The 24167-nt window shown below is 35.0% G+C and overlaps 1 protein-coding gene across 41 annotated transcripts; it reads left to right on the forward strand.

Moving 5' to 3' along the window:
* The first annotated feature begins 5754 nt into the window (after window positions 1-5754).
* LOC112775416 (uncharacterized) lies at window positions 5755-24033 on the forward strand. Of its 41 annotated transcripts, none has more exons than XM_072226523.1 (10): window positions 5755-6145; window positions 6220-6386; window positions 7468-8596; window positions 8784-9293; window positions 9709-9854; window positions 9947-10159; window positions 10425-10530; window positions 22726-22838; window positions 22937-23228; window positions 23753-24033. In XM_072226523.1, exons 4-5 carry the CDS (start codon window positions 8786-8788, stop codon window positions 9768-9770), a joined length of 570 nt encoding a protein of 189 aa, XP_072082624.1. In that variant the 5' UTR covers window positions 5755-6145; window positions 6220-6386; window positions 7468-8596; window positions 8784-8785; the 3' UTR covers window positions 9771-9854; window positions 9947-10159; window positions 10425-10530; window positions 22726-22838; window positions 22937-23228; window positions 23753-24033. The 41 variants fall into 41 exon arrangements, 40 of the variants coding, with proteins under 40 accessions (XP_072082624.1, XP_072082628.1, XP_072082609.1 ...); XM_072226527.1 differs by lacking the exons at window positions 22726-22838; window positions 22937-23228; window positions 23753-24033 and adding exons at window positions 6912-6983; window positions 14878-15109 and having other exon boundaries at window positions 7468-7524; window positions 8002-8596; window positions 10425-10517; XM_072226508.1 differs by lacking the exons at window positions 22726-22838; window positions 22937-23228; window positions 23753-24033 and adding exons at window positions 6943-6983; window positions 14878-15109 and having other exon boundaries at window positions 7468-7524; window positions 8002-8146; window positions 10425-10517.
* The last annotated feature ends 134 nt before the right edge of the window (window positions 24034-24167 follow it).

Here is a 24167-nt window from a genome sequence, read left to right on the forward strand (position 1 = left end):
AAAGCTAACAGTATTTTGGAACATTTTTTTAAGAGACTTTGAAACAAGAATTTAATTTTAAAAATGCTATTCGTACACTAAAATTAGCCACTAAAATCAGTCACTAATGTATTTATATATAAATACAGATGTAATTTAATTTATTTTCAACGTGTATTTGTATTTCAACATATATTTTATATTAATGGCTGATTTTGGTGTATACGTAATATAGCTTATTTAATTTTTATATAAGGTAATTATAAAATAATTTTATATGCATGTTCAATTAAATAACGCTTTTATTGATAGTATGAATGATCATTAAAAAAATAAATATAATTAAATAATTGTATAAAATATTTTAAATTCTTAAAATAATAATAAAAATTAAACTAAAAAATCTTATGTATTTTTGTTTTGTCATGAAAAATCTTATGTCATATAAACCAAATCTAAAATCTTATGTCATTGGCCGTATTGTGTTTTTCTTCGTTGTAGGCCTAACGGATGATAAAAGTAAACTTGGTAGCAGCCAAGTCCTGCTGCAGCTGCTGCCCTCATTTTTTTAAAATGTAAATGAATAAATAAATAAATTCAATCTACATGTCCACTTCTGTGGTTGGTTACCGTTGAATTTTTTAACTTTAACTAGAACTAATATAAACAGGATTTGCCGATTTTGTGTTTTTTATTTTATTTTATTTTATTTTTAAATTATCGGTATTTAACCCCCTATTATTAGGAATTTGAGCCATATTATTTGATATTGCCTTAGATGGATATTATATTACTCTTAACTTGTTACGTAAACATAACTAAATTCGGTCTTGTAAAATGTTTTGAAGAGATGATTATAAGCACCTTATTTTATAAATGATAAATAAGAATATAAATGTATACTTGCGTTTTTAATTTTAAAAAAATTAAGAGTATTTTTAAAATTAAAATTCTAACATAACCTTTTATATATATATATATATATATATATATACTTTTTTATTTATATTTATTAAAATCATTTAAAATATGAAAAGCAATTTTCAAATAATACAACAGTCACTTTTATTTTTATTTATCAAATATAACTATTATAACTTTAGAAAATTATCTTTAAAAAATAATTTTAATAAATTAGTTTTGAATGAAAAATAAAAATTTACTAAATCAGACCTAAAAATTGTTCCCGCTATTATATTGTTTAATAGAAATTAAATTATATAAAAGTTTTTTCTATATAAATAATATACTTGTCAAATGAGTCACCTTATGTGTGGATAAGTGGCCAAAGTGGGATTTTAGTTTGTCTTTGATCTTTCTCATTTTAATTATTTATTTATTTATTTTTCATTCATGCGGTAAATATAATTGACTCTAACTCCATGTGATCGATCTAAATAAGACATGTTAATTTTAATAATGAAAAAGAGTGAGATGGTCTTTATGTTTAATTTCTTCGTCAAAATGATTGGAGATATCGTGGAAACAAGTGGTTCGAAAAATGCCAAATTGCTTAGCATGCCTTTCTTCAACCTTATTTCATGGTGATGACGCTGTGCCACTCTCTTCTTTCTCCTCTTCTGCAGGCTTCTAACCTGCTCCATTTTCACACTCACACATGCAAATTAAACAAAAGTCGTTGTGGCTGCAAGAATTATTTTCTTGAAGTAAAAATAAAAGTTGAAGTAAAAAACAGAAAAAAATGTTTTGTATTTAATATATTTATAGAAGTATTTTATATTACATGTCACAAATATATAAAAAAAAATTTGTATAAAAATACAATTATAAAAAAATTATTTTACATAATATGGTATTTTAAAAGAATAAGGGGTATAATTGTCATGAAACTACTATGTCTAAAAGTTTAACTTGATAGGAGAAAGCAAAATGAATAGTTATATTTTTAATAATAATTATTTTATTATAAATATTTATTTATTGGCATAAAATAAAATAATTACATAAGTTTTAATAGAAAATATTAGCTATATATTTAATCTTTTTAATAATATTTTAATTAACAAATTTTGATAATAGTAGTTAGGATTTTATATTTTCAAACGGACATATTTTTTTTTAAAAAAAAAATATATCGACATAAATTTTTAATATTAATCTTTTTATAAAATTTTTCTATCTTCAAGAAGCAGAAGTATGCACTTATCTATTTCTTAAAAAATACCAAAAAAAAAAAAACATATTTCCGCTTCCAATTTTTTTTTTAAAAAAGAGAAAAGAATAAAAACATATAAAAAACAAGTCAGAAAATAAAATAAGTACTTATTTTTTTTAAGGAAAAAAAAAAGACTTTTATTCTAGAAGCACAAACAAAAGATGCCAGTATTCTGTGTTGACATTTTTACTTAACTAGTAGATTAATGCTGTAATAGACATTAATATGTTTATTAATTTTATATTTATGTTATATTAAAAGCAGTAAAAAAATAGAAAATTTTATTGAAAAACAAACTAAAATTCTATTCTTATCCTTTTAGTTGTAAAAAAAAAATAATTTTCTTAATATTAGTAAGGGCAAATCACATAAAAATACATTTAATTTTACATGAATCTCCTAAAAGAAAAAATATTACATAAAAATTTTATTTCTATGTAAATCGAATTCAATGAAGTCTATTTAGGGGTTTGCATGTAAATCAAATTTAATGTATTCGATTTACGTGGTTACGTAGCAAATCGAATTAATAACATTCGATTTAGGGTTTCTAGTAGTAAATCGATCTTGTTAGCTTCAATTTATATGGGAGAATGAATGGATTATGGTAAATCGAATGGACTGATTTCGATTTACTCAATAACAACTCCACCAGGTAAATTGACTCTACTAAATTCAATTTACCATTTACAATCATCCTGCATAAATCGAATTAATATAATTCGATTTAGTGTACGTGTCCAACCTATATAAATACGAGCAGAATGTTGAATCCTCATTAGAGTGGCACTCACAATGGCTATGGAGGATAGTTTCCTAGTGCTTATGCACTACAAAGGCACGATTAAGAAAAAAACGCGAGTGAGAATAAAATTTACTGATAAGGATCCGTGAGTGTCTTTATAAGACTTTCTCCGAATCTTGTTGATTTTCAGAATATCGTACTATAGAAATTGGGACTGCATGGAATGAAACGGATAAAGAAGTTATGTTATAGAATTTCGATTTGTGTTGTTCGCGATGGGGTGAAGTATGACTAGTTTGTGATAGACAGTGACGAGAATTTATAAGTTTTATTTCACTATCGTTGCCAGTTTTTCGAAGTTGGAATCCCTGAACTATTGGCCAAGCTTGTGGATGTGGTCTCTATCTCAGGAGGATCGAACCGAAATCATGAATCAGTACCAATGGCAGCAACCTCCAGCTCAACCCCTGTTGTTATGCCTTCATCTCTGCCTGTAATAGCATCTGCGAGAGATTTAATGGCATCTCCATTTTTCGCAGCTGATCTACACTGCGATGAGATTGTAGAAATAGGTGCTAACATGAATACTCCTGGTATGATCCCGGTTTCTGAGGAGGTTAGAGAACTAGATGTCATGAAAGATGTACTAGGGGATGGCGATGATGTGGAGCCCGCCATGACTGATGATGATAGCGATGATGATATAGGAAGGAGTATTTCTGTTAGGACTGGTAGAGCATCGAGCTTGAAAACTTAGTAGTACCCGGCACACTTTTTGACTCTACACTTAGATGCCATAAGATAGCAAGAGTTTTCAGATGTAGAATCCGATTTTAGAGCCAGAGATTCACAGGACACTGTAGGTCTAGCTAAGTTCCAAGTCGGTCAGCAGTTTCAGAATAAGGAGGAAGTCATCTTATGTGTGAAGACTTATAGCATTCGTCGTGGGGTTGAGTACAAAGTGTTAGAATCGGACCATGCCAAATAATACAGAAAGTGTAATAAGAAGTTCGGAAATCTATCCCTTGCCCGGAGTAAATCTATCTTGAGCCTCAACTACTGGACTCTAGGCCCTTTCTCGCTCAATGTTGGCTGATAATCAGACAATCTGACACTCAAAACATGTTATAAACAATGGCAATAGTATTTAATATATATTACTAAACATAACAACCATAAACATTAAGTACCTCATCTCCAACGACCAACGAAAGGCATCAAACCTATTGGGTCTGAAACTTGGGAACCGCCAGAAGATCCATGACTGGAGGAGTTGCAGTGGACCGGCCAATTTAACCACATTCCTATTGGCCACACGGTACAAACACCGATATAACCACGAGAGAACGACGGATCTCCAATTGTATCTGCCCATGTCCTCTAATCTCGCTACATACATTAGCCACCGAAGAGTTGCGTCGATAACAACATCATGATGTATGCTCTCACGTACCTCCTGACTGTCTCCTCGTCTGCGCCCTGAGGAAGGTCACTGAATGTCTCCTGCATCCAAGTGCACTTCATAGTAAACTTGTAGATATAGTTCGTCGGAGGCAACACACCCGATAACTCCTCGGACAAATCCCATGCAGATCAGCCACTCTCAATGTATCGCTTGAAGTCCATCAAACATCCACTGATGTACTGTCTGTTGATGGGGAGGCCTAACTGGTACGCAACATCCTGTAGCATGATCGTGCACTCTCCAAATGGCATGTAGAAGGTATGCGTCTCAAGATGCCATACTCGACAAATATACTAACCAGCGGCTCATCCAACCTAAATCAGTGATCGTTGAGCCTCGTGAGATGGGCTAAGCTGACCATCTGCAAGTATGGTATGATCCTATCGTCTAGAGGTATACTATGCTGCCTTTTCATGCTAGTGATACATCGGTGTGATGCATGACAATGAAAAATTTCTCTTAAAACCATAATAATTAACAAAACAATTCACTAAACAACCATTAAATAATGCTAACCCTTTTCATAAATATCATATCCAATCTTTATAAAAAATCACCTAAAGTGGAAAACTCTATTAAAAATAAACTTTAATGTAAATAATATTGCAATCCTATACATAGATAACCTAACATTTAAGAATTAAATTAAATTGCATTAAACCAAATTAAATTAAATTATAATAGTTCATAATTAATCTAATATTTAAGACGTAAATTATGAAGCTAAACTAAATTAAATTAACTTAATTTAAACTCTAACTAAACTTCTAGTGCCTCGTTAATCTAATATTTAAGAACTAACTTAAATTTAAATAAATTAAACTAAATTTAAATCCTTAAACTAAATTAAATCCTTGCAAAACTTCTGCTGCCTAGTTAATCTAACATTCGAAATCTAAATTAAATTAAGTTAAATTCCAATAAAACTTCTAACCTAGTTAATTATTACTCTAATTAACCATTGTTTATCATTTCTCTAACTTGATTTTTGCACTTTTAAAATTCTAATAAACTACTAATCACTACTCTAACTACCATTTGTAGTTTAAAATTTCTAATAATGCATATAATGAAATTCTAAGTGACTTAATATCACGAACAATTATTTATTTTTAAAGAAAATATATTTTATTCACTAACCTCTTCATGGATAAAACCAGCAAAGTCGTCGTCTAACCGATAGATACAATTCGGGTCATCTTCCATTTTCGCAGTTTGAATGTTGTGGTTTTATTTCTCACTTTTCTTTGGATTTAGCGTGTGGGGTGGGGATTTCGTAAAATGTAATTCGAAACAAGTGAATTCGAATTGTTTATATATATATATATATATATACACTACAAAAAAAAGAGGTTAAAATGGCATTTATATTATGGCGGTTTTGAAGAACTGCCATAATATTTGGATATTCTGGCGTTTCCATTGCTGCCATAATTGAGTTTTGGATTTTTGGCGGTTTTGATAATTAGGGTGGTTTTGAACCGCCATTATCACCTAGGTATAAAAGAAGAATTATCAATCCCTAATTTCAGAAACCCTTACTTCGTTGAAACACTATGTCGTGACGCTGTTGCTCCTGGATGGCCTGTGTGATGATCTCCGATCCTCTTGCGTTCTCCGACGATCTTCTCTGGTGACATCTCCTCTGGCATCGATCTCCTTTGGCGACATCTCCTACAACAGCGATTTCCTCCGGTGACGTCTCCTCCAGCTTCCTCTCCTTGTCGTCCTCAGTGTCTTTTCTGCCAAAATCATCAACACTTCCTCTACGATGATCCAGGTCAGCTTCCTTTCCTTCTTTCTTTCCTTCCTTTCCTCTCCTTTCCTTCCTTTGTGATGAGTCTCTCTTTTTAGGCCGTTTGCAAGGATTCATTGCGAGTGGAGAAGTCTGTTCTGCAGTTTGCACCGCCAATAACGTTCCTCCGCAATTTGTGTTTCATCGCTCTCGCTGCACTGCCGTCGTCGATGTTCATCCATTCTTCTGCTTCATGCCTTGTCCACCATCCCTCGCTCTTCTAAAGGTCTCATTTGTGTTCCGTTTATGTTAGGGATTGTATTTTCCTTTTCAGTTTTCATCCATTTGTAACATTAAAGTGTTAGGATTCTTGATGAATAATAACTTAATGAATAATAAACTAAACTAGGTTGATGAATTTAAATTGTAATTTTATTAGATTGAGCATGTCCTATGAAAAAAATATCAGTATTAACTAATGGATTGTAAAATTGTCCATAATATTCTATGTAAAATTAGAAAGTAATTTCTGCCAAGTGCCATGCCTGAGTTTGCAACCAATTTACAAGTAGAATAACTTTTGATTCTTGTCATTTTTATACAGCATAGATATCATGGCCTTTTTTTTGTGTTCTGTTCCATCCAGTTACTGCCTAATTGTGATTAGTACCTTTAATTTAGTCTTGCCATCAGGGACATCTTATACAAAGCTATAAACTATATATGAAATTAATTTCATTTTTTATGATATTTTTGGGTTTTTTGTGTTTTCTTCTTCTGGCTTCTATCTTCAACTGCTTCACAAACGCAGGTTTTTTTTATTCTTTTTTCTGCTTACTCAGTTTTGAGCTGAATATCATACAGTGGGGTTGAGCAATTTGAAGTAAGCTTCTACCTTTATGTCATTTTGGGTTTCTCTTCTTGTTTTTAATTTCAGTGAATGATCAACTAAATTAGATGATTTAACTATTTTTGTCTTTGCTCAATGAAGTGTATTAATGGATCTGTGTTCTGTTTGTGCTTAATATTTTTAACAGTGGGGTTCTCAGAGAACTTTGGGTAGTTCAAGTGATTGAATTTGAAAGTTTTAGTTTGGTTTGTTGGTTTGTGTTGGGGGAGGGGGATAATGGGAATATGGGTATTAAAGTACATGCAAAATATGTGTGAAGATTAGTTTGATTGAGAGTTTGATTTCTACTTTTAACATTTGAGTACAATTTTTATAGCCTTTAGTTACTTCTATTTTTGTGATAGAACCTTTTTTATTTTCTTATTAAGTTGGCATGTGGAGAATTTTAATTGATGCAAAGTAGTCAATGCTTCTGACTTAATCTTTGTTTCAATATGAGATTTTATTTTATTTGTAGAAGATACAACCACTAACTACAGAAGAAGCCATGTACAATATAACTAGAAGCTTACAGGTATTTTTTTCATATATCAATTTGTGCAGCCAATTCTTGTCCATAAAATTCTTATGGAAGTAAATAAGTAATTCTTGCCTATATACTGTAAATCAATTATTTTCCCTATCATATAGTCTGTAAAGAGATGGTCATCCACATTTGAGAATTGTATAATAGTTTTCATATTATTTATTCTATAAGAATTCGATGTTTTTTCACAGCTCTGAATAGGAGCATTAATGTTGCTCAACACTAAGTTGCTGAATATTTGATTGTGATCTCAAGTCCCAACTTCTGAATGGGCTTGAAAATGTCTGATATACATGCAGTACCACTTAAATTCAATTTGCCTGTAATAAAATATTACTCCTACCCTCCCATTTTCTTTATATAAACAGAAGAAAAAAAACTTTATCACTTATTGCCTTATTTGAGCAATTGCTCTGCTTATTATTTTTAATAAATCTGTTGGTGATAACTTTTCATGTGAAACAGGCTTTAGATCTTCTTCAACTCCTGCTGCTAGCTACTTTACTTTGAAAGTTTCAAGTTTTAATATTTGCTAGGAAAGAAAAAAAGAGGATTGATTTCTATTTTCTGTTTCAAGTTTTAATGCATACTTCTCGACTTGGCATTCGAGGTCCTTCTCTCTTGCGTCAAGCTCCTTAATCTAGCCTTTAATTTGGTTCTTTTCTGAATTGAGTTTCGTAACTTGTTCTTCATATTGCTTCTCTTTGGATTCAAGCTCCTTCAATTTGTATTCAAAATGCTCCTTGTTTTGTGCAAACTCCTCCACTTGGCTTTTATGCTCCTTCTCTCTTGTTTTGAGCTATTTTGCTTTGCCTTCAACTTGACTCTTTTTTGAATTGAGTTTTCTCACATGTTCTTCATACTGCTTCTCTTTTGATTCAATCTCATTTAACTTGCAATCAAAATGTTCCTTATGGTATAAGGAACACTTGGATTCTTTATTTGAAAATGGTGATAAGCTATCATTGTTAAGAGATGAGGTAGATGATGAACTACTAGATGATGACATTGGAGAAGACGAACACATGTCTGAATAGTTAGTAGGTTAAATTAATTTATGGTATGAAATTTATATTAAGTTTTCATTTAGTTATAATTCACATTTTATCTATACTTATTGATTTCTTAATTATTACAGATTGAAAATTATAAGTTTGCTTTCTTAATTATTGATTTAATGGAACTACTAAGCTTTGATGCACATTTTATTCTATATTTATTAATTATTGATTTGATCTATTATGTAGATATGCCAAAGCAAAAGAGGTACAAGAATCTACTTAAAGCAGTAGCAGCTGCAAATTCTTCACAAGACAAGTCAATAGCAGTTACAAATTTATCCCGAGACAAGGCGACATCTTTAAATGCATCACAAGTCAAGTCTGTAGCTGCTGCAAATTCCTCCCAAGACACATCGGCAGCTACAAATTTCTCCCGAGATAAGTCGGCAGCAGCTACAAATTTCTCCCGAGACAAGTCGGCAGCAGCTGCAAATTCGTCCCGAGACAAGTCGGCAGCAGCTTCAAATTCATCTCGAGACAAGTCAGCAGCTTCAAATTCTTCCTGGGACAAGTCGGCAGCTTCAAATTCCTCCCGGAGCAAGTCGGCAACAGTTTCAAGTTCCTCCCGAGACAAGTCGACAGCTTCAAATTCTTCTGAGCCATCATCAGTTGCTCCAACTATATCTGAGCATCTATCCGAACCTAAACGTAAACGTGGACGTGAATCTAAGCATTACTGGACTATTGATGCCATATGTATGTAATATTCTCCACCCAGCTATCACACCATTTCTTTCACTCCTCTTCCTTTCCAAATTTCACTATCTTCCAATTTACATGTCCTTGTTACTAACCCATATAATCTAATAAAATCTAACATGCATTCCTCTGATAATTCATCCATTTTTTCTTTAATACAATGACCCCTCGGATATATAATATATAGTATTATATATGTAGCTGTTATATTATACCTTGCACAAGAATCAATCTTTTATAATATATATCCATCATCATATGTTTCATTCTTTAGTCGCTCAGTTACTCATTTATTTATACTTATTTATCTATTTTAGATGAATATGAAGATAGTAGAAGCCTTCATTTATTAGTGAATGATGTGCATAATTTTTCAGAAGGTTTGCGCATAATTGTCAATTTTGATAAACAGCATGTAGCAATAGGAGAAGCAGCCGGACTCCTTGCAGGAGTTTGTGGGCAATTGGCCACTGATTGTGTACCATTTCTAGTCAGTTTTGATAAGTGGTCAGACTTCCAGAGAGCTTTTTCGAAAATCAATGGAATATTTTTTTCCTAGTAAGAAGATTACTTAAACTCTAAAGCTTATTTCTTTCTCATTATTTAGTTATATTTGCTGGTTAATATATATTCTTTGTTCTATATTAAAGGCTCGATTTTGCTTCAAAGTGAGTGATAGCTTGGCCAAACAATTTTTACTCCAATCGCTTGGCAAAAAATGGAGGGAACATAGGATAAAGCTTTGGAATGAGTTTTATGATCCGAAGTTGAGTAAAACTGAGATCATAAATAATACACCAGAAGATATTGCTCCTGATCAATGGGCTTTATTCGTAGAATATCGTTTAAAGCCTGAAACTCAGGTAAGTACTTACTCTCGTAGTTAAATGTTGTCCTACTAAAAAGCCTTATATAGTTTGCTACTATAAACAGGATATTGAATTCATATGGAATGTTGTTAAAAGCCTTTATATAGAGTTGGTAATAAAAAGCCTTTATTCATAGTTTGCTGCCTGCTCATCTTTTATTTTATATAGAGTTGGTAATGAAATAGTGATATGTTGAATGCATGTTATATGTTGAATGCATGTTTGACTCTATTTAATTGTGTCCAAATTTATCTTGCAGAATCTTTGTAAGAGAAATCAAGAAATTCGGCAAAAACAAATAATTCCTCATACTTCAGTTGCTAAATCAATTGCATGAACAAGAGCTGAATTGGTAATCAATTAATGTATGCCCTCTACTGTTAGTGTTATTCATGGTAGCATTGTTAAGATGCAGGATTTGGACATATTTTGTAGGGTGTTGTATGATTTGGTGATCCTTCTTTTGAATGTTTATGATTTATCCCTGTTGACTAAAGTCTTTTTAATTGTTTATACTATTTCAGAAAATAATTATCTTTTCCTACATATATGGATTTCGTGTTATTATCTACATATTCATCTCAGTTACGTGGTTTTACTTTAGCACCCATTGTTTAGTTTGCTGCTACTATTATATTTTATATAGCATAGGAGTCATTTACGTTAGCACCCAATGTGTAAGACCCAGAACTTTTGAAAAGTCTTATTATGATCAAGTCTAAAATCATATAGTTATTTACAGCCTTAATTTCAGAAATTATTTTAGTAATGATAATTAAGGCAAGTTTTGATTTATTGGATTTGAGATAAGTTATGATTATTATCCAATTTTACAATTATTGGATTATTTTCTATATTCAGAGTATAAAGTTGATAGTTATGAAATAATAAGGATTTTATATGATTTGGATTAGATAAGTAATATTTTAAATATTATTACAGCTATTTTGGAAAATGAAGAAATTAAGTATATTATTTCTAATTTTTAGATTTGGGTATTTTATTGAAAATAATTTGTGAAATTGATGAGCAAATAGTATTTTCTATATATAATTAGTGTTGGATTTAATTTGGGTTTCAATCATCATATTATTCTCAATTTTATGTGAAATTACCAATTTACCCCTAACCCTAATTTCCAAAATAAGGAAACCCTAACCTAGTAACCCGTTACCATGACCCGGTTCCCTTATCTCGATACACAGCAGCAGCAGCAGATCCTCCCCCTTTCCCCAACAGAACGCAACACCCATGGGTTCCCCTTTTCTCCATAAACAAAGAAACAGAAAACAAAGAAAGGTGAGATCGGAGGGGAACACTGAGGGAAGCATGGGAGGAAGAGAGGCACGGGCCAGCGCCGGCGGGCCTCGCTGTCACTCATGGAGCTGCGAGCTGTGCTCAGTCGCCGTCAGGGTCACCGCGTCGTCGCCCTTGCCAGCTCCGAACGAGAAGCACGATGGAGCTCCGTTTCTGCTTCCCTAGTCCGCCGTGAGTGAACGACACTGGAAGAGAGGGGCGCGCGCGAGGGAGCTCGACCGCGAGGAGATGGGCATCGCGCCTGCCACAAGCTCGTCCTCGCCAATCTGCTGCCGCCGTCACTGTAACCGCGCCATCGCCATTCCCGGAAGCCTGTGTCGCCGTCGAGCCCAGACGAGAGGAGAGACCGGAACTGAACCCCGATGAGCTGGGGAGAACTAGCGCCGCCGCTATGTCGTCGTCGTGGACACCACCGCCTCCGTCGGAACGGCCGTCGCCACTGCCACCATCCGAGCTCGCCGTTGCTGGTGATGGCAAGCTGAACCACAGTCAGAAGAGGGTTCAGACCGCCGCAAGTGTCGCTGCCGGAGAAGGGAGCTGCGCCTCTGTATGTGGGTTTCAGTTACCAACGCTGGAGTCCGGTCGCCGCTGTCACTTGAGGTGGCTGCCGGGCTGCCGCCGAACCGGTTCAAAAGACTGCCGCTGTTCGGTTCAGCCGTTCCTTCTTCGTTTCGGTAAGTAAGTATGTTTCGGAAAGCCTCACGTTAGTATTTCGTTGCGTTTGGTTAATGAATATGAATCTTGATAACGTGGGATCGAGTCCTGATTATTGTATGTTGCGATTAGTGTTGCTATGGTTATTGTGAACGTGGCTGGGAGCTGAGGTTTTGGTTGCCGTCAGTTCGGGTTGAGGCGGAAATGGACTTAATGAGGCGTTTGGATTATGGAATTGCGTTTTGAGGTAGGGGCGCTTTCCGAAAACTATAGTTTATTATTAGAATTATTACATATGGGTACTGATGTGAGATATTGTGTATTTGGTGATTGGATCTGCCTTATGTATCAATTGATTGACTCAAATGACTATGGATGTTGGCTTGGCTGAATTGTTGTGTGGCTTGTGAAATGTAATGTTTGAAGTTGATTCTTTAAATATTTGAAATGAGTTTAATCCGTTGAGGATTGGTTTGAATTGAGTCAATTAATTTGATGATGTGAAAGATAGAATGCTCTTGAAATTCAGCCTGGGTTGCTTTAATTGCTCTGGTTTTGATAAATGATTTATTGCTGAACCGATTCTTTAAAGCTTTATAAATGAGTTAAATCGGTTGATATTGAGTTGATTTTTGAAATGGTTTCCTTGAGGTATGCCATTGAGGCAACTGTTGGATTTAGCTTGCTTTTGAATTGATTTCTGGCTTTGAGCTGTTGAAAAGGAATGAGAAACGGTTTAGTTGGGACCCGAACCGGGTGGCAAAAGTCCAAGTTTTAGGGGAGGTGCTGTCGAAATTTCTATAAAATTCGAGTCTTTATTGAAATATTGTTTGGAAAATGATGAGTTAAAGACTTCTACTATTTTATTTGAATTATCGAGAAAAGGATGATTCATGCTTTCGAAATGAATTAATAAAGAGGAAATTGTGATTTAGTCTTGCTTCTTAAGAAAGGCATTGTATCTCTTTCAGGAGAAGGTTATTTAGATGAAACTTGTGTTTTAAAGCTGTTTGGATGTAAAAAGGGTTTATGCCTTTGAATTTGACTTGGGGGTTTCAATTAAAGAAGTTTCAATGACTTTGAAAGAACCTGAATGTCTATTGACAAGTTTCATTTTGAAATGTTTTGAGAAAGGTTTTAAGTACTCTTTGAATTCTGAATTCTTGCAAGACTAAAACAATTTTGAACAGTTGAAACGTTCTAGAATTTATCATGGGGTTGAAGTTGGTTTTGCCTAAGTAAAGGAAACGGCTTTGAAAGAAGTAAATGATTACATGACTCGGTTTGGCTTAGATCCTATTTGCTTACTCAAATCAGAAAGCCAATGTTTTAGTGATTTTAAATGAATTTGGCGAAATGAGTTATGTTATTCTCCCCTAAAGACTTGGGACTCTGCCGAGAAACTTTTGTTATGAAATCCCATTGTTGTATGGGTGATTTTGAATACTTTGAAATAAATCCTTAACTTGCCATGGTTTTGGAAGTTTTGGAAAGAGAATGTCGAGAGTGGCTTTGTTTTAAAAAGGGAACTCACTTTGAGTAAATTTGGCTTATGAGCCTGAGATGATTTGAGAAACGAGATTTCTAAAGCCAAGGCTGAAAATAGTTGAAACTTGATTTCAAAGTGAAGCGATTTGAGAAAAAGTGATTTATGGCTTAAATGCCGGTTTTATGAATTTGATGATGTTGGATGGTGGAAGTGCTGTTTTGTTATGGGCCGGAATGGCTGTGTATGATTATGAATATTGGCTGGTTCTGGATTGAACCATGAGCCGGAATGGCTGTGTATGATATTGATTTATGGCTGATTGCCGAATGAGTTATGGGCCGTATGGCTGACTATGAATTATGAATTTAAGCCGGATGGCTAAGATGGATGTTGATCCATGGCTGGGACTGAATGAATATATGCTTGAGATACCTGGGTAGTAGCAAGGGTTGTGGTTCGTCCCACTTGCTCCAGTTAGAGACTGTGATGCCTGGGTAGTAGCGGTAGTAGTGGTGATTCCACTCGCTCCAGGTTGAGCTTTTAAACACCGGCCTGGGTAGTAGCCGCAGTAGTGGTTATTCCACTGGCTCTGGGTTGAGCGGGTAGTAGCAATGGGGTTGTAGCTCAAACCTACTTGCTCCGCGATGGGTGTTTCTGTCCATGGTTAGCTACCGGGACGTGTCGGGTTGGCTATATAACTGACAGATGATATCATCAGCCACTAGGGATAGGCATGCATCATATGCATTTATGTGACATTGTTTGGGTGTACATATTATACTTGGTTTGCCTATGTGATTAATTGCTAACTGTTCTACTTGCAATAACTGTTTGTTTGTGCTTGCATCTTCCTATTTGTGTTTGCTATTGGGACTCTGTTGAACTGTGGTGATTGGTTGTTGTTGGATTGTTTGGGCCTAGGGCCGTGGTTGGGAATGAGATGAACTGATGGTTGATTTCGTTTTTGTGTTTTTGGTTTGGAATAAAATATGAAATGTTGTTTTGGTTCAGCATAGATAAACTGTTTTGAAAGGCTTTTGAGTTTTTGAGAATTGAACGGTTCTTCCTTCAGAAAAGATTTTTAGACTTTACTTTTACTGTAAACCGTTGTTTTTGAAAGAGGCATAAGACGGTTATTAATCACTGGTACAGTTTATCCTCACATATCCTATTACAGTAATTCCCAAAAACCCTCTACTGAGAACCCTTTCGAGGTTGATGTTCTCACCCCCCTACATTTTTCCCCTTTCAGGATATGGGCGCAGAAGTTACAAAGAGCTTATTTAATTGTTGTTGTGATGCTCTGTATTGTTTTAGTTATGGTTTATTGTACCCTCGCCTTTATCTTAATATATTCTGTAAGAGGGATAGGGATTGTATTGGGTAATGCTTGTAATATTATTTATATATGTGTATATATATACGGATGTACGCTTTATGAGTTTTTGTAAGTTGTATGGTATTTATGGATGTACGTTACCGAATGAAAGAATTCTTGGGAGCGGTATTGCGGTTTAAAGTTTTAAACGGGCTCATATTTTAGTATTAAATAGTATAAGTGTCATCGTAATGTCCGAGCTATCAGAGTCACGCAGCCGGAAGTATGAGCTTTGGTAGTTAGGGTGTTACATTATGGTATCAGAGCAGTTCTTCCTGTAGAGCCTGAGGAATGGACTGACTATGCTTCAATTGCATACTCTGAGTGTTTGTCATGTATTAGGTCTTGTCGAATGACGAGGATTAGAGCTTTATGCACATGACGATCTATTGATTTAACGCTGTTAGTCTTGCATTGCATAATTCCTGGTATTAAGTTTGGCCGGCTTAATACTAGTGAATTATGTATATGAAAGCACTGATAGGTTATCATAGATGAAATACGAGTTTTGAGTAAAGCGAATCGCGGATTTTGGGAACGTTAGAAATTATTTCTCAAGGCTATTCAGTTGTGTGTCTTGAATTCTGTTCGAGTTGACCTGTTCTTTCATATCCTAATTTGAAGTTCTTGTTTGCTAATCCTTTTGAAAAGTAGTTTGATTCTTCAATTCTATTCCTCTATCCATATGCATTCTTGTTTGACCTTAAGTGCATATGCTGGTTTAAGATCCTTGTTGCATCTGTCTTCATCTATTTGAGTTCTTCCTGATCCCTGTATTCTTTGACATGGCTTTGAACTGGTCCTAATGCACTGTGCATTTTAACTCCTGATTTCGAGTACATTCTTAGAGAAATTGTTGATTCAGTTTTCTCTTATTTGATAGTGATTATAGCTAATTTTGAGATTTTTATAAAAGTTGCTGTTGATTAGATATATATTTATCTATATATGAAGCTTTGAAGATTTTTTATACAGTTTAACAACTATTTATTTCTAATGCCTCGCCTGTACTTTTACTGGTTTACGGAACTGCACTTACTTTAAAAGTAAATTGACTTTCTAGTAATTTTACTATAGTTCCAATGTACATCTTCGTTTGATTATGTATTTGGGGTGTTTTTCAAAATTCTGGAAAGAAAGGGGATTTCTCACTTTTATCCCAGTTGAGTTTCGTTTGATAAACTTTACTTAGTTCATTTTGATTTGAGTTTGATTTAGCATACTACATGGTTTATGCCATTGTTGTTCTTTTGAAAATGTTGGACTCAGCTTTCTTCTTATGAACGGACTCGTTCCTTCTTAAGCTTTTCACCTCTATGAATGTCATACGTGACCTGTTTTTAACTAATCTTTTACATCTTGTGAACATTACCATTGATCTTGGTTTGTCCTCTCTTGTGAATCTCATCCTTACGTGAGTCAGTTTGATTCGTTTCAAGTTAGTGCATTGTTTATTCTCTCATTATCTCCACAAGAGTTTTTAGTCAGAAATTTATCCTTGAGAAATTACAAATGATTGAGTTATCTTTTTCTATGACTTTTGTATTCTTTTGGATCAATTTAAGACTTGTTTAATGTTTCATGTCTAGTGGATCTTGTTTGAACTACTTTAATTTAAGATCCTTTCTTGTATGGCTTGACTCCTTTTAAGTACATTCTAATCTCCTTGAATATCCTTCTGAGATGGTGATTTCAAGAACACTTTGGAGTCTTGTCTTGAATTTTTCTAAAGAAGTTTTGAATTCTCTTTGAAGGAATACTAAACGGAATTTATTTTCTGTTGCCTGGTTATGATTGAAACCATTGTTCAAATTTTGGCAAAGTTGTTTTGAAGTGGGCATGTGCTATTTTAAATAAAGTTTTGAAGAGCTTCCTTGTTTAGTGGAAATCTGTTCAATTGTAACGCACCACTTATTTCCTTTACCAAATTTTAAGCAAATTTTTACCTCAAAATTTCTTTTCCAAAAAGAGTTTAACTTCCTCTTTTTGTCCTTGCTATAAATGTTATACACGCTTGTTTGAATATGAAATTTTGAGAATTTTGAACAAGCATTTGATTTTCCTCCCGAGTTTTATGAATTGCTTTTGGTTAGGTTGTGCACCTAACTATCTTTCTAAAATATTTGAGAAAATATTTTAGCTATTAGTCAAACTTGTGTGCATTTTGTTTTAGAACTCTACAAAGTCTACTTCAACATGAATTTGCATTAAAGCAAAGACACGATTATGCTTTTGTTACTCTCTTGAAGGATGTTGTTACTTAACCTTTCTTTTAGACTGCGAAGTGGTTTTTTCGCAAGTTTTTGACTCTTTCATGAACAATGTATTCGAAAGTATTTTTAATCATGCTCTTGAGTTCTGTGAGCTTTGTCTTGGGTTTAAAATATTCTCTTCTGTAAACCTCATGCTTCCTCGACTCAGCTTGAGTTTGTTTCAAACTGATGCGCTGGTTTTCTTCTTATTGATCCTAGTGAACTTCTTTGATCTAAGGGTTATCTTTGAAGTTGTCAGTTGAATTGTGTCTAGCAAACTTCATTGCTTGAACATCCTTGTTTATCTGGAATTGGATACATTCTCTCAAATCTTTGAGTACTATCCTTGACATTTGACTCTCCTTTCTAAATCTTGTATCCTTCTGAGTAGACTCGAGAATTGTTTTGATATCACGTGCGACTTGTAGACGTAGTAGCGCAATGTGTTAGTTCTTTAAGATGTGATATGCGTGTATGGAAGGTGAAGTGGTAGGTGTAAAACGTTATGAGTAGTGGGTGTTTTGTTCCTTGCGAACGGGTTTGCGGTCGTTAGGCTTATGATCGGTTATGGGGATTGTAAAGAGCTTGATGGAGTTGGAAAGTTGAAACTTGGAGGTTAATATGAGATTAGTGTGCGGATGTTAAGCACGTCATTTTAGCCCCATCCTGTTTTATAGCCTTTGATGCTTTCCCCTACTATCACATGATTGACTCATGTTATCTTTTGCTTTGAGCCTACCTAGTAACGTTTGCCTTGCAATCACACTCCTATCTTTGCACCCTTATGCATATGACAATCAAAGTATTTGAAAATCGTATATATGATTATATTTTGAGATATTTTTGCTTCTTCCTTAAATGTGTTCAAGGGTGAACTGTTATGGAACTTCTTTCATTTTGTATCAATTTTTGACGGCGAAAATTTTTATAAGGTGGGTAGGATGTAAGACCCAGAACTTTTGAAAAGTCTTATTATGATCAAGTCTCAAATCATATAGTTATTTACAGCCTTAATTTCAGAAATTATTTTAGTAATGATAATTAAGGCAAGTTTTGATTTATTGGATTTGAGATAAGTTATGATTATTATCCAATTTTACAATTATTAGATTATTTTCTATATTCAGAGTATAAAGTTGATAGTTATGAAATAATAAGGATTTTATATGATTTGGATTAGATAAGTAATATTTTAAATATTATTACTGCTATTTTGGAAAATAAAGAAATTAAGTATATTATTTCTAATTTTTAGATTTTGGCATTTTATTGAAAATAATTTGTGAAATTGATGAGCAAATAGTATTTTCTATATATAATTAGTGTTGGATTTAATTTGGGTTTCAATCATCATATTATTCTCAATTTTATGTGAAATTACCAATTTACCCCTAACCCTAATTTCCAAAATAAGGAAACCCTAACCCAGTAACCCGTTACCATGACCCGGTTCCCTTATCTCCATACACAGCAGCAGCAGCAGATCCTCCCCCTTTCCCCAACAGAACGCAACACCCATGGGTTCCCCTTTTCTCCATAAACAAAGAAACAGAAAACAAAGAAAGGTGAGATCGGAGGGGAACGCAGAGGGAAGCAGGGGAGGAAGAGAGGCACGGGCCAGCGCCGGCGGGCCTCGCTGTCACCCATGGAGCTGCGAGCTACGCTCAGTCGCCGTAAGGGTCACCGCGTCGTCGCCCTTGCCAGCTCTGAACGAGAAGCACGATGGAGCTCCGTTTCTGCTTCCCTAGTCCGCCATGAGTGAACGACACTGGGAGAAAGGGGCGCGCGCGAGGGAGCTCGACCGCGAGGAGAAGGGCGTCGCGCCTGCCACAAGCTCGTCCTCGCCGATCTGCTGCCGCTGTCACTGTAACCGCGCCATCGCCATTCCCGGAAGCCTGTGTCGCCGTCGAGCCCAGACGAGAGGAGAGACCGGGCCTGAACCCCGATGAGCTGGGGAGAACTAGCGCCGCCGCTATGTCGTCGTCGTGGACACCACCGCCTCCGTCGGAACGGCCGTCGCCACTGCCACCATCCGAGCTCGCCGTTGCTGGTGATGGCAAGCTGAACCACAGTCAGAAGAGGGTTCAGACCGCCGCAGGTGTCGCTGCTGGAGAAGGGAGCTCCGCCTCTGTATGTGGGTTTCAGTTACCAACGCCGGAGTCCGGTCGCCGCTGTCGCTTGAGGTGGCTGCCGGGCTGCCACCGAACCGGTTCAAGAGACTGCCGTTGTTCGGTTCAGCCGTTCCTTCTTCGTTTCGATAAGTAAGTATGTTTCGGAAAGCCTCACGTTAGTATTTCGTTGCGTTTGGTTAATGAATATGAATCTTGATAACGTGGGATCGAGTCCTGATTATTGTATGTTGCAATTAGTGTTGCTATGGTTATTGTGAACGTGGCTGGGAGTTGAGGTTTTGGTTGCCGTCAGTTCGGGTTGAGGCGAAAATGGACTTGATGAGGCGTTTGGATTATGGAATTGTGTTTTGAGGTAGGGGCGCTTTCCGAAAACTATAGTTTATTATTGGAATTATTACATATGGGTACTGATGTGAGACATTGTGTATTTGGTGATTGGATCTGCCTTATGTATCAATTGATTGACTCAAATGACTATGGATGTTGGCTTGGCTGAATTGTTGTGTGGCTTGTGAAATGTAATGTTTGAAGTTGATTCTTTAAATATTTGAAATGAGTTTAATCCGTTGAGGATTGGTTTGAATTGAGTCAATTAATTTGATGATGTGAAAGATAGAATGCTCTTGAAATTCAGCCTGGGTTGCTTTAATTGCTCTGGTTTTGATAAATGATTTATTGCTGAACCGATTCTTTAAAGCTTTATAAATGAGTTAAATCGATTGATATTGAGTTGATTTTTGAAATGGTTTCCTTGAGGTATGCCATTGAGGCGACTGTTGGATTTAGCTTGCTTTTGAATTGATTTCTGGCTTTGAGCTGTTGAAAAGGAATGAGAAACGGTTTAGTTGGGACCCGAACCGGGTGGCAAAAGTCCAAGTTTTAGGGGAGGTGCTGTCGAAATTTCTATAAAATTCGAGTCTTTATTGAAATGTTGTTTGGAAAATGATGAGTTAAAGACTTCTACTATTTTATTTGAATTATCGAGAAAAGGATGATTCATGCTTTCGAAATGAATTAATAAAGAGGAAATTGTGATTTAGTCTTGCTTCTTAAGAAAGGCATTGTATCTCTTTCAGGAGAAGGTTATTTAGATGAAACTTGTGTTTTAAAGCTGTTTGGATGTAAAAAGGGTTTATGCCTTTGAATTTGACTTGGGAGTTTCAATTAAAGAAGTTTCAATGACTTTGAAAGAACCTGAATGTCTATTGACAAGTTTCATTTTGAAATATTTTGAGAAAGGTTTTAAGTACTCTTTGAATTCTGAATTCTTGCAAGACTAAAACAATTTTGAACAGTTGAAACGTTCTAGAATTTATCATGGGGGTTGAAGTTGGTTTTGCCTAAGTAAAGGAAACGGCTTTGAAAGAAGTAAATGATTACATGACTCGGTTTGGCTTAGATCCTATTTGCTTACTCAAATCAGAAAGCCAATGTTTTAGTGATTTTAAATGAATTTGGCGAAATGAGTTATGTTATTCTCCCCTAAAGACTTGGGACTCTACCGAGAAACTTTTGTTATGAAATTCCATTGTTGTATGGGTGATTTTGAATACTTTGAAATAAATCCTTAACTTGCCATGGTTTTGGAAGTTTTGGAAAGAGAATGTCGAGAGTGGCTTTGTTTTAAAAAGGGAACTCACTTTGAGTAAATTTGGCTTATGAGCCTGAGATGATTTGAGAAACGAGATTTCTAAAGCCAAGGCTGAAAAGAGTTGAAACTTGATTTCAAAGTGAAGCGATTTGAGAAAAAGTGATTTATGGCTTAAATGCCGGTTTTATGAATTTGATGATGTTGGATGGTGGAAGTGTTGTTTTGTTATGGGCCGGAATGGCTGTGTATGATTATGAATATTGGCTGGTTCTGGATTGAACCGTGAGCCGGAATGGCTGTGTATGATATTGATTTATGGCTGATTGCCGAATGAGTTATGGGCCGTATGGCTGACTATGAATTATGAATTTAAGCCGGATGGCTAAGATGGATGTTGATCCATGGCTGGGACTGAATGAATATATGCTTGAGATACCTAGGTAGTAGCAAGGGTTGTGGTTCGTCCCACTTGCTCCAGGTTAGAGACTGTGACGCCTGGGTAGTAGCGGTAGTAGTGGTGATTCCACTCGCTCCAGGTTGAGCTTTTAAACACCCGCCTGGGTAGTAGCCGCAGTAGTGGTTATTCCACTGGCTCTGGGTTGAGCGGGTAGTAGCAATGGGGTTGTAGCTCAAACCTACTTGCTCCGCGATGGGTGTTTCTGTCCATGGTTAGCTACCAGGACGTGTCGGGTTGGCTATATAACCGACAGATGATATCATCAGCCACTAGGGACAGGCATGCATCATATGCATTTATGTGACATTGTTTGGGTGTGCATATTATACTTGGTTTGCCTATGTGATTAATTGCTAACTGTTCTACTTGCAATAACTGTTTGTTTGTGCTTGCATCTTCCTATTTGTGTTTGCTATTGGGACTCTGTTGAACTGTGGTGATTGGTTGTTGTTGGATTGTTTGGGCCTAGGGCCGTGGTTGGGAATGAGATGAACTGATGGTTGATTTCGGTTTTGTGTTTCTAGTTTGGAATAAAATATGAAATGCTGTTTTGGTTCAGCATAGATAAATTGTTTTGAAAGGCTTTTGAGTTTTTGAGAATTGAACGGTTCTTCCTTCAGAAAAGATTTTTAGACTTTACTTTTACTGTAAACCGTTGTTTTTGAAAGAGGCATAAAACGGTTATTAATCACTGGTACAGTTTATCCTCACGTATCCTATTACAGTAATTCCCAAAAACCCTCTACTGAGAACCCTTTCGAGGATGATGTTCTCACCCCCCTACATTTTTTCCCTTTCAGGATATGGGTGCAGAAGTTACGAAGAGCTTATTTAATTGTTGTTGTGATGCTCTGTATTATTTTAGTTATGGTTTATTGTACCATCGCCTTTATCTTAATATATTCTGTAAGAGGGATAGGGATTGTATTGGGTAATGCTTGTAATATTATTTATATATGTGTATATATATATACGGATGTACGCTTTATGAGTTTTTGTAAGTTGTATGGTATTTATGGATGTACGTTACCGAACGAAAGAATTCTTGGGAGCGGTATTGCGGTTTAAAGTTTTAAATGGGCTCATATTTTAGTATTAAATAGTATAAGTGTCGTCGTAATGTCCGAGCTATCAGAGTCGCGCAGCCGGAAGTGTGAGCTTTGGTAGTTAGGGTGTTACACAATGCATCTCAGTTATTATGTTGTTGCTGTTAGTTACTTAATTTTATGCATATCTTTTCTTGAATGATATATTTCTTGATTGAGTCTTTCTACTTTTCTTGAATTTTAGACGGAAGAGACGGGAAAAGAAGTTAGTAGGGTTCAAATGTGGGACATCACTCACAAGAAAATAGATGAAAGTTATGTTAATGAAAAGACTAAAGAAATAGCGATGAGACTAAAGTACAATAAGTAACTTATTTTTATTTCTTTTTCTTTCTTTTTTATAAGATAATACTATGTTTGATTCTTTCTCTTTCTTTTTATATATGTATGAGAAGATTGAAGCATATAGCAGTCAACAAGCAGTGGAATCAATCGTTAATTCTCCTCTTGATGCTCTTGGAGTAGTTCTTGGGAAAGAGCACCCTGGTCGTGTTCGAGGTTTAGGCATGGGAGCTGTTCTAACAGTTGCTTTCAAGAACAACACTACAAGGATTAGTCAGATGAATTTAGGTTCTTCAAATGATGCTGGAACATCATCTATTTGTGGTCCAAATGTACAAGAAGAGTTGGATACCATTAAAGCGCAATTGCAAGCGCTAGTCTCCTATATTGCTTCTAAGGAAGGAGGTAAAATTCTAGTAGAATTGGCTAGAATGTTTCCTACTCAACAAATTTTACAAGTACAAATACAAAATTTTAAGCTGACTATATTATTGTTTAGCTGACTATATAATATCCCATTTCATTCTTTAATCTATATAATTCATGTCTAATCAAAAAGCTTAGTAATCTACTAATTAGGGTTGGTTGTCTATATAATTTATATAATCTTGATCTACGTTAGGGTTGGCTGTCTAATAGTCTAATAAAGATTAAAAATCACAGTTCTATCTTTTCTGTGTACCATGTATATTAAAAAAAATCTGAGTCACCTAAAATTCTCATATAATTATAGTTTGTTATACATACCTTGATCCTTTTTAGTTTATGTCTTTGGGAAATCCTTAATAAGAAAAATTTCAATAGCATTAGTGATAGGTGGAAGGGTAGAGAACTTTGTAGAAAGAAATGAAATTCTATATTAAAATATATATTAATATATGTATTTTTTTGTATTTTTTGTGCTCATAATAATTATATTTTTGTTGTAGAGATTGGACCAAAAGAGTGAGATTCCATCACCAAAAGTGTTAGGAAGTAGGTCTTTTGGAGCGAGCAACAAGGAAGCATGACCTTGCATGATAAAGATTTTATGTATTAAGGATTATATGTTAAGACGTATTATTAAAAAATGTTACTTTGATATTTTGTTTTTAGATTATGACGTTTCAATTATGACTTGGATTATGACTTTTGGATCATGTAAGAATTAAAAATCATCTTATGATGTTTGATATATGGCTATGATTTTTGGTTATTTCGAGATTTTAAAGTTTGAGTTCCGAAAATATCACTTCAAATAGGTGGTTTCAATCTTATTTTAAAAAGCATAAAATTGTCATCATAATTAGGTACAAACGGCGGTTAGAAACTGCCATTTTAAACGAAAACAATGCCATTATACCT

This window comes from Arachis hypogaea, chromosome 19, assembly GCF_003086295.3.
Source record: "Arachis hypogaea cultivar Tifrunner chromosome 19, arahy.Tifrunner.gnm2.J5K5, whole genome shotgun sequence".
In the NCBI taxonomy this organism is placed as follows: domain Eukaryota; kingdom Viridiplantae; phylum Streptophyta; class Magnoliopsida; order Fabales; family Fabaceae; genus Arachis; species Arachis hypogaea.

What these genes read in the sequence shown, in the direction of transcription:
- LOC112775416 (XM_072226501.1), top strand. Translation starts at nt 8,714, where the DNA reads ATGGAACTACTAAGCTTTGATGCACATTTTATTCTATATTTATTAATT. An exon ending in CTGGACTATTGATGCCATAT is followed by an intron (nt 9,294 to 9,708) that starts GTATGTAATATT and finishes TTTGATAAACAG; the next exon opens with CATGTAGCAATAGGAGAAGC.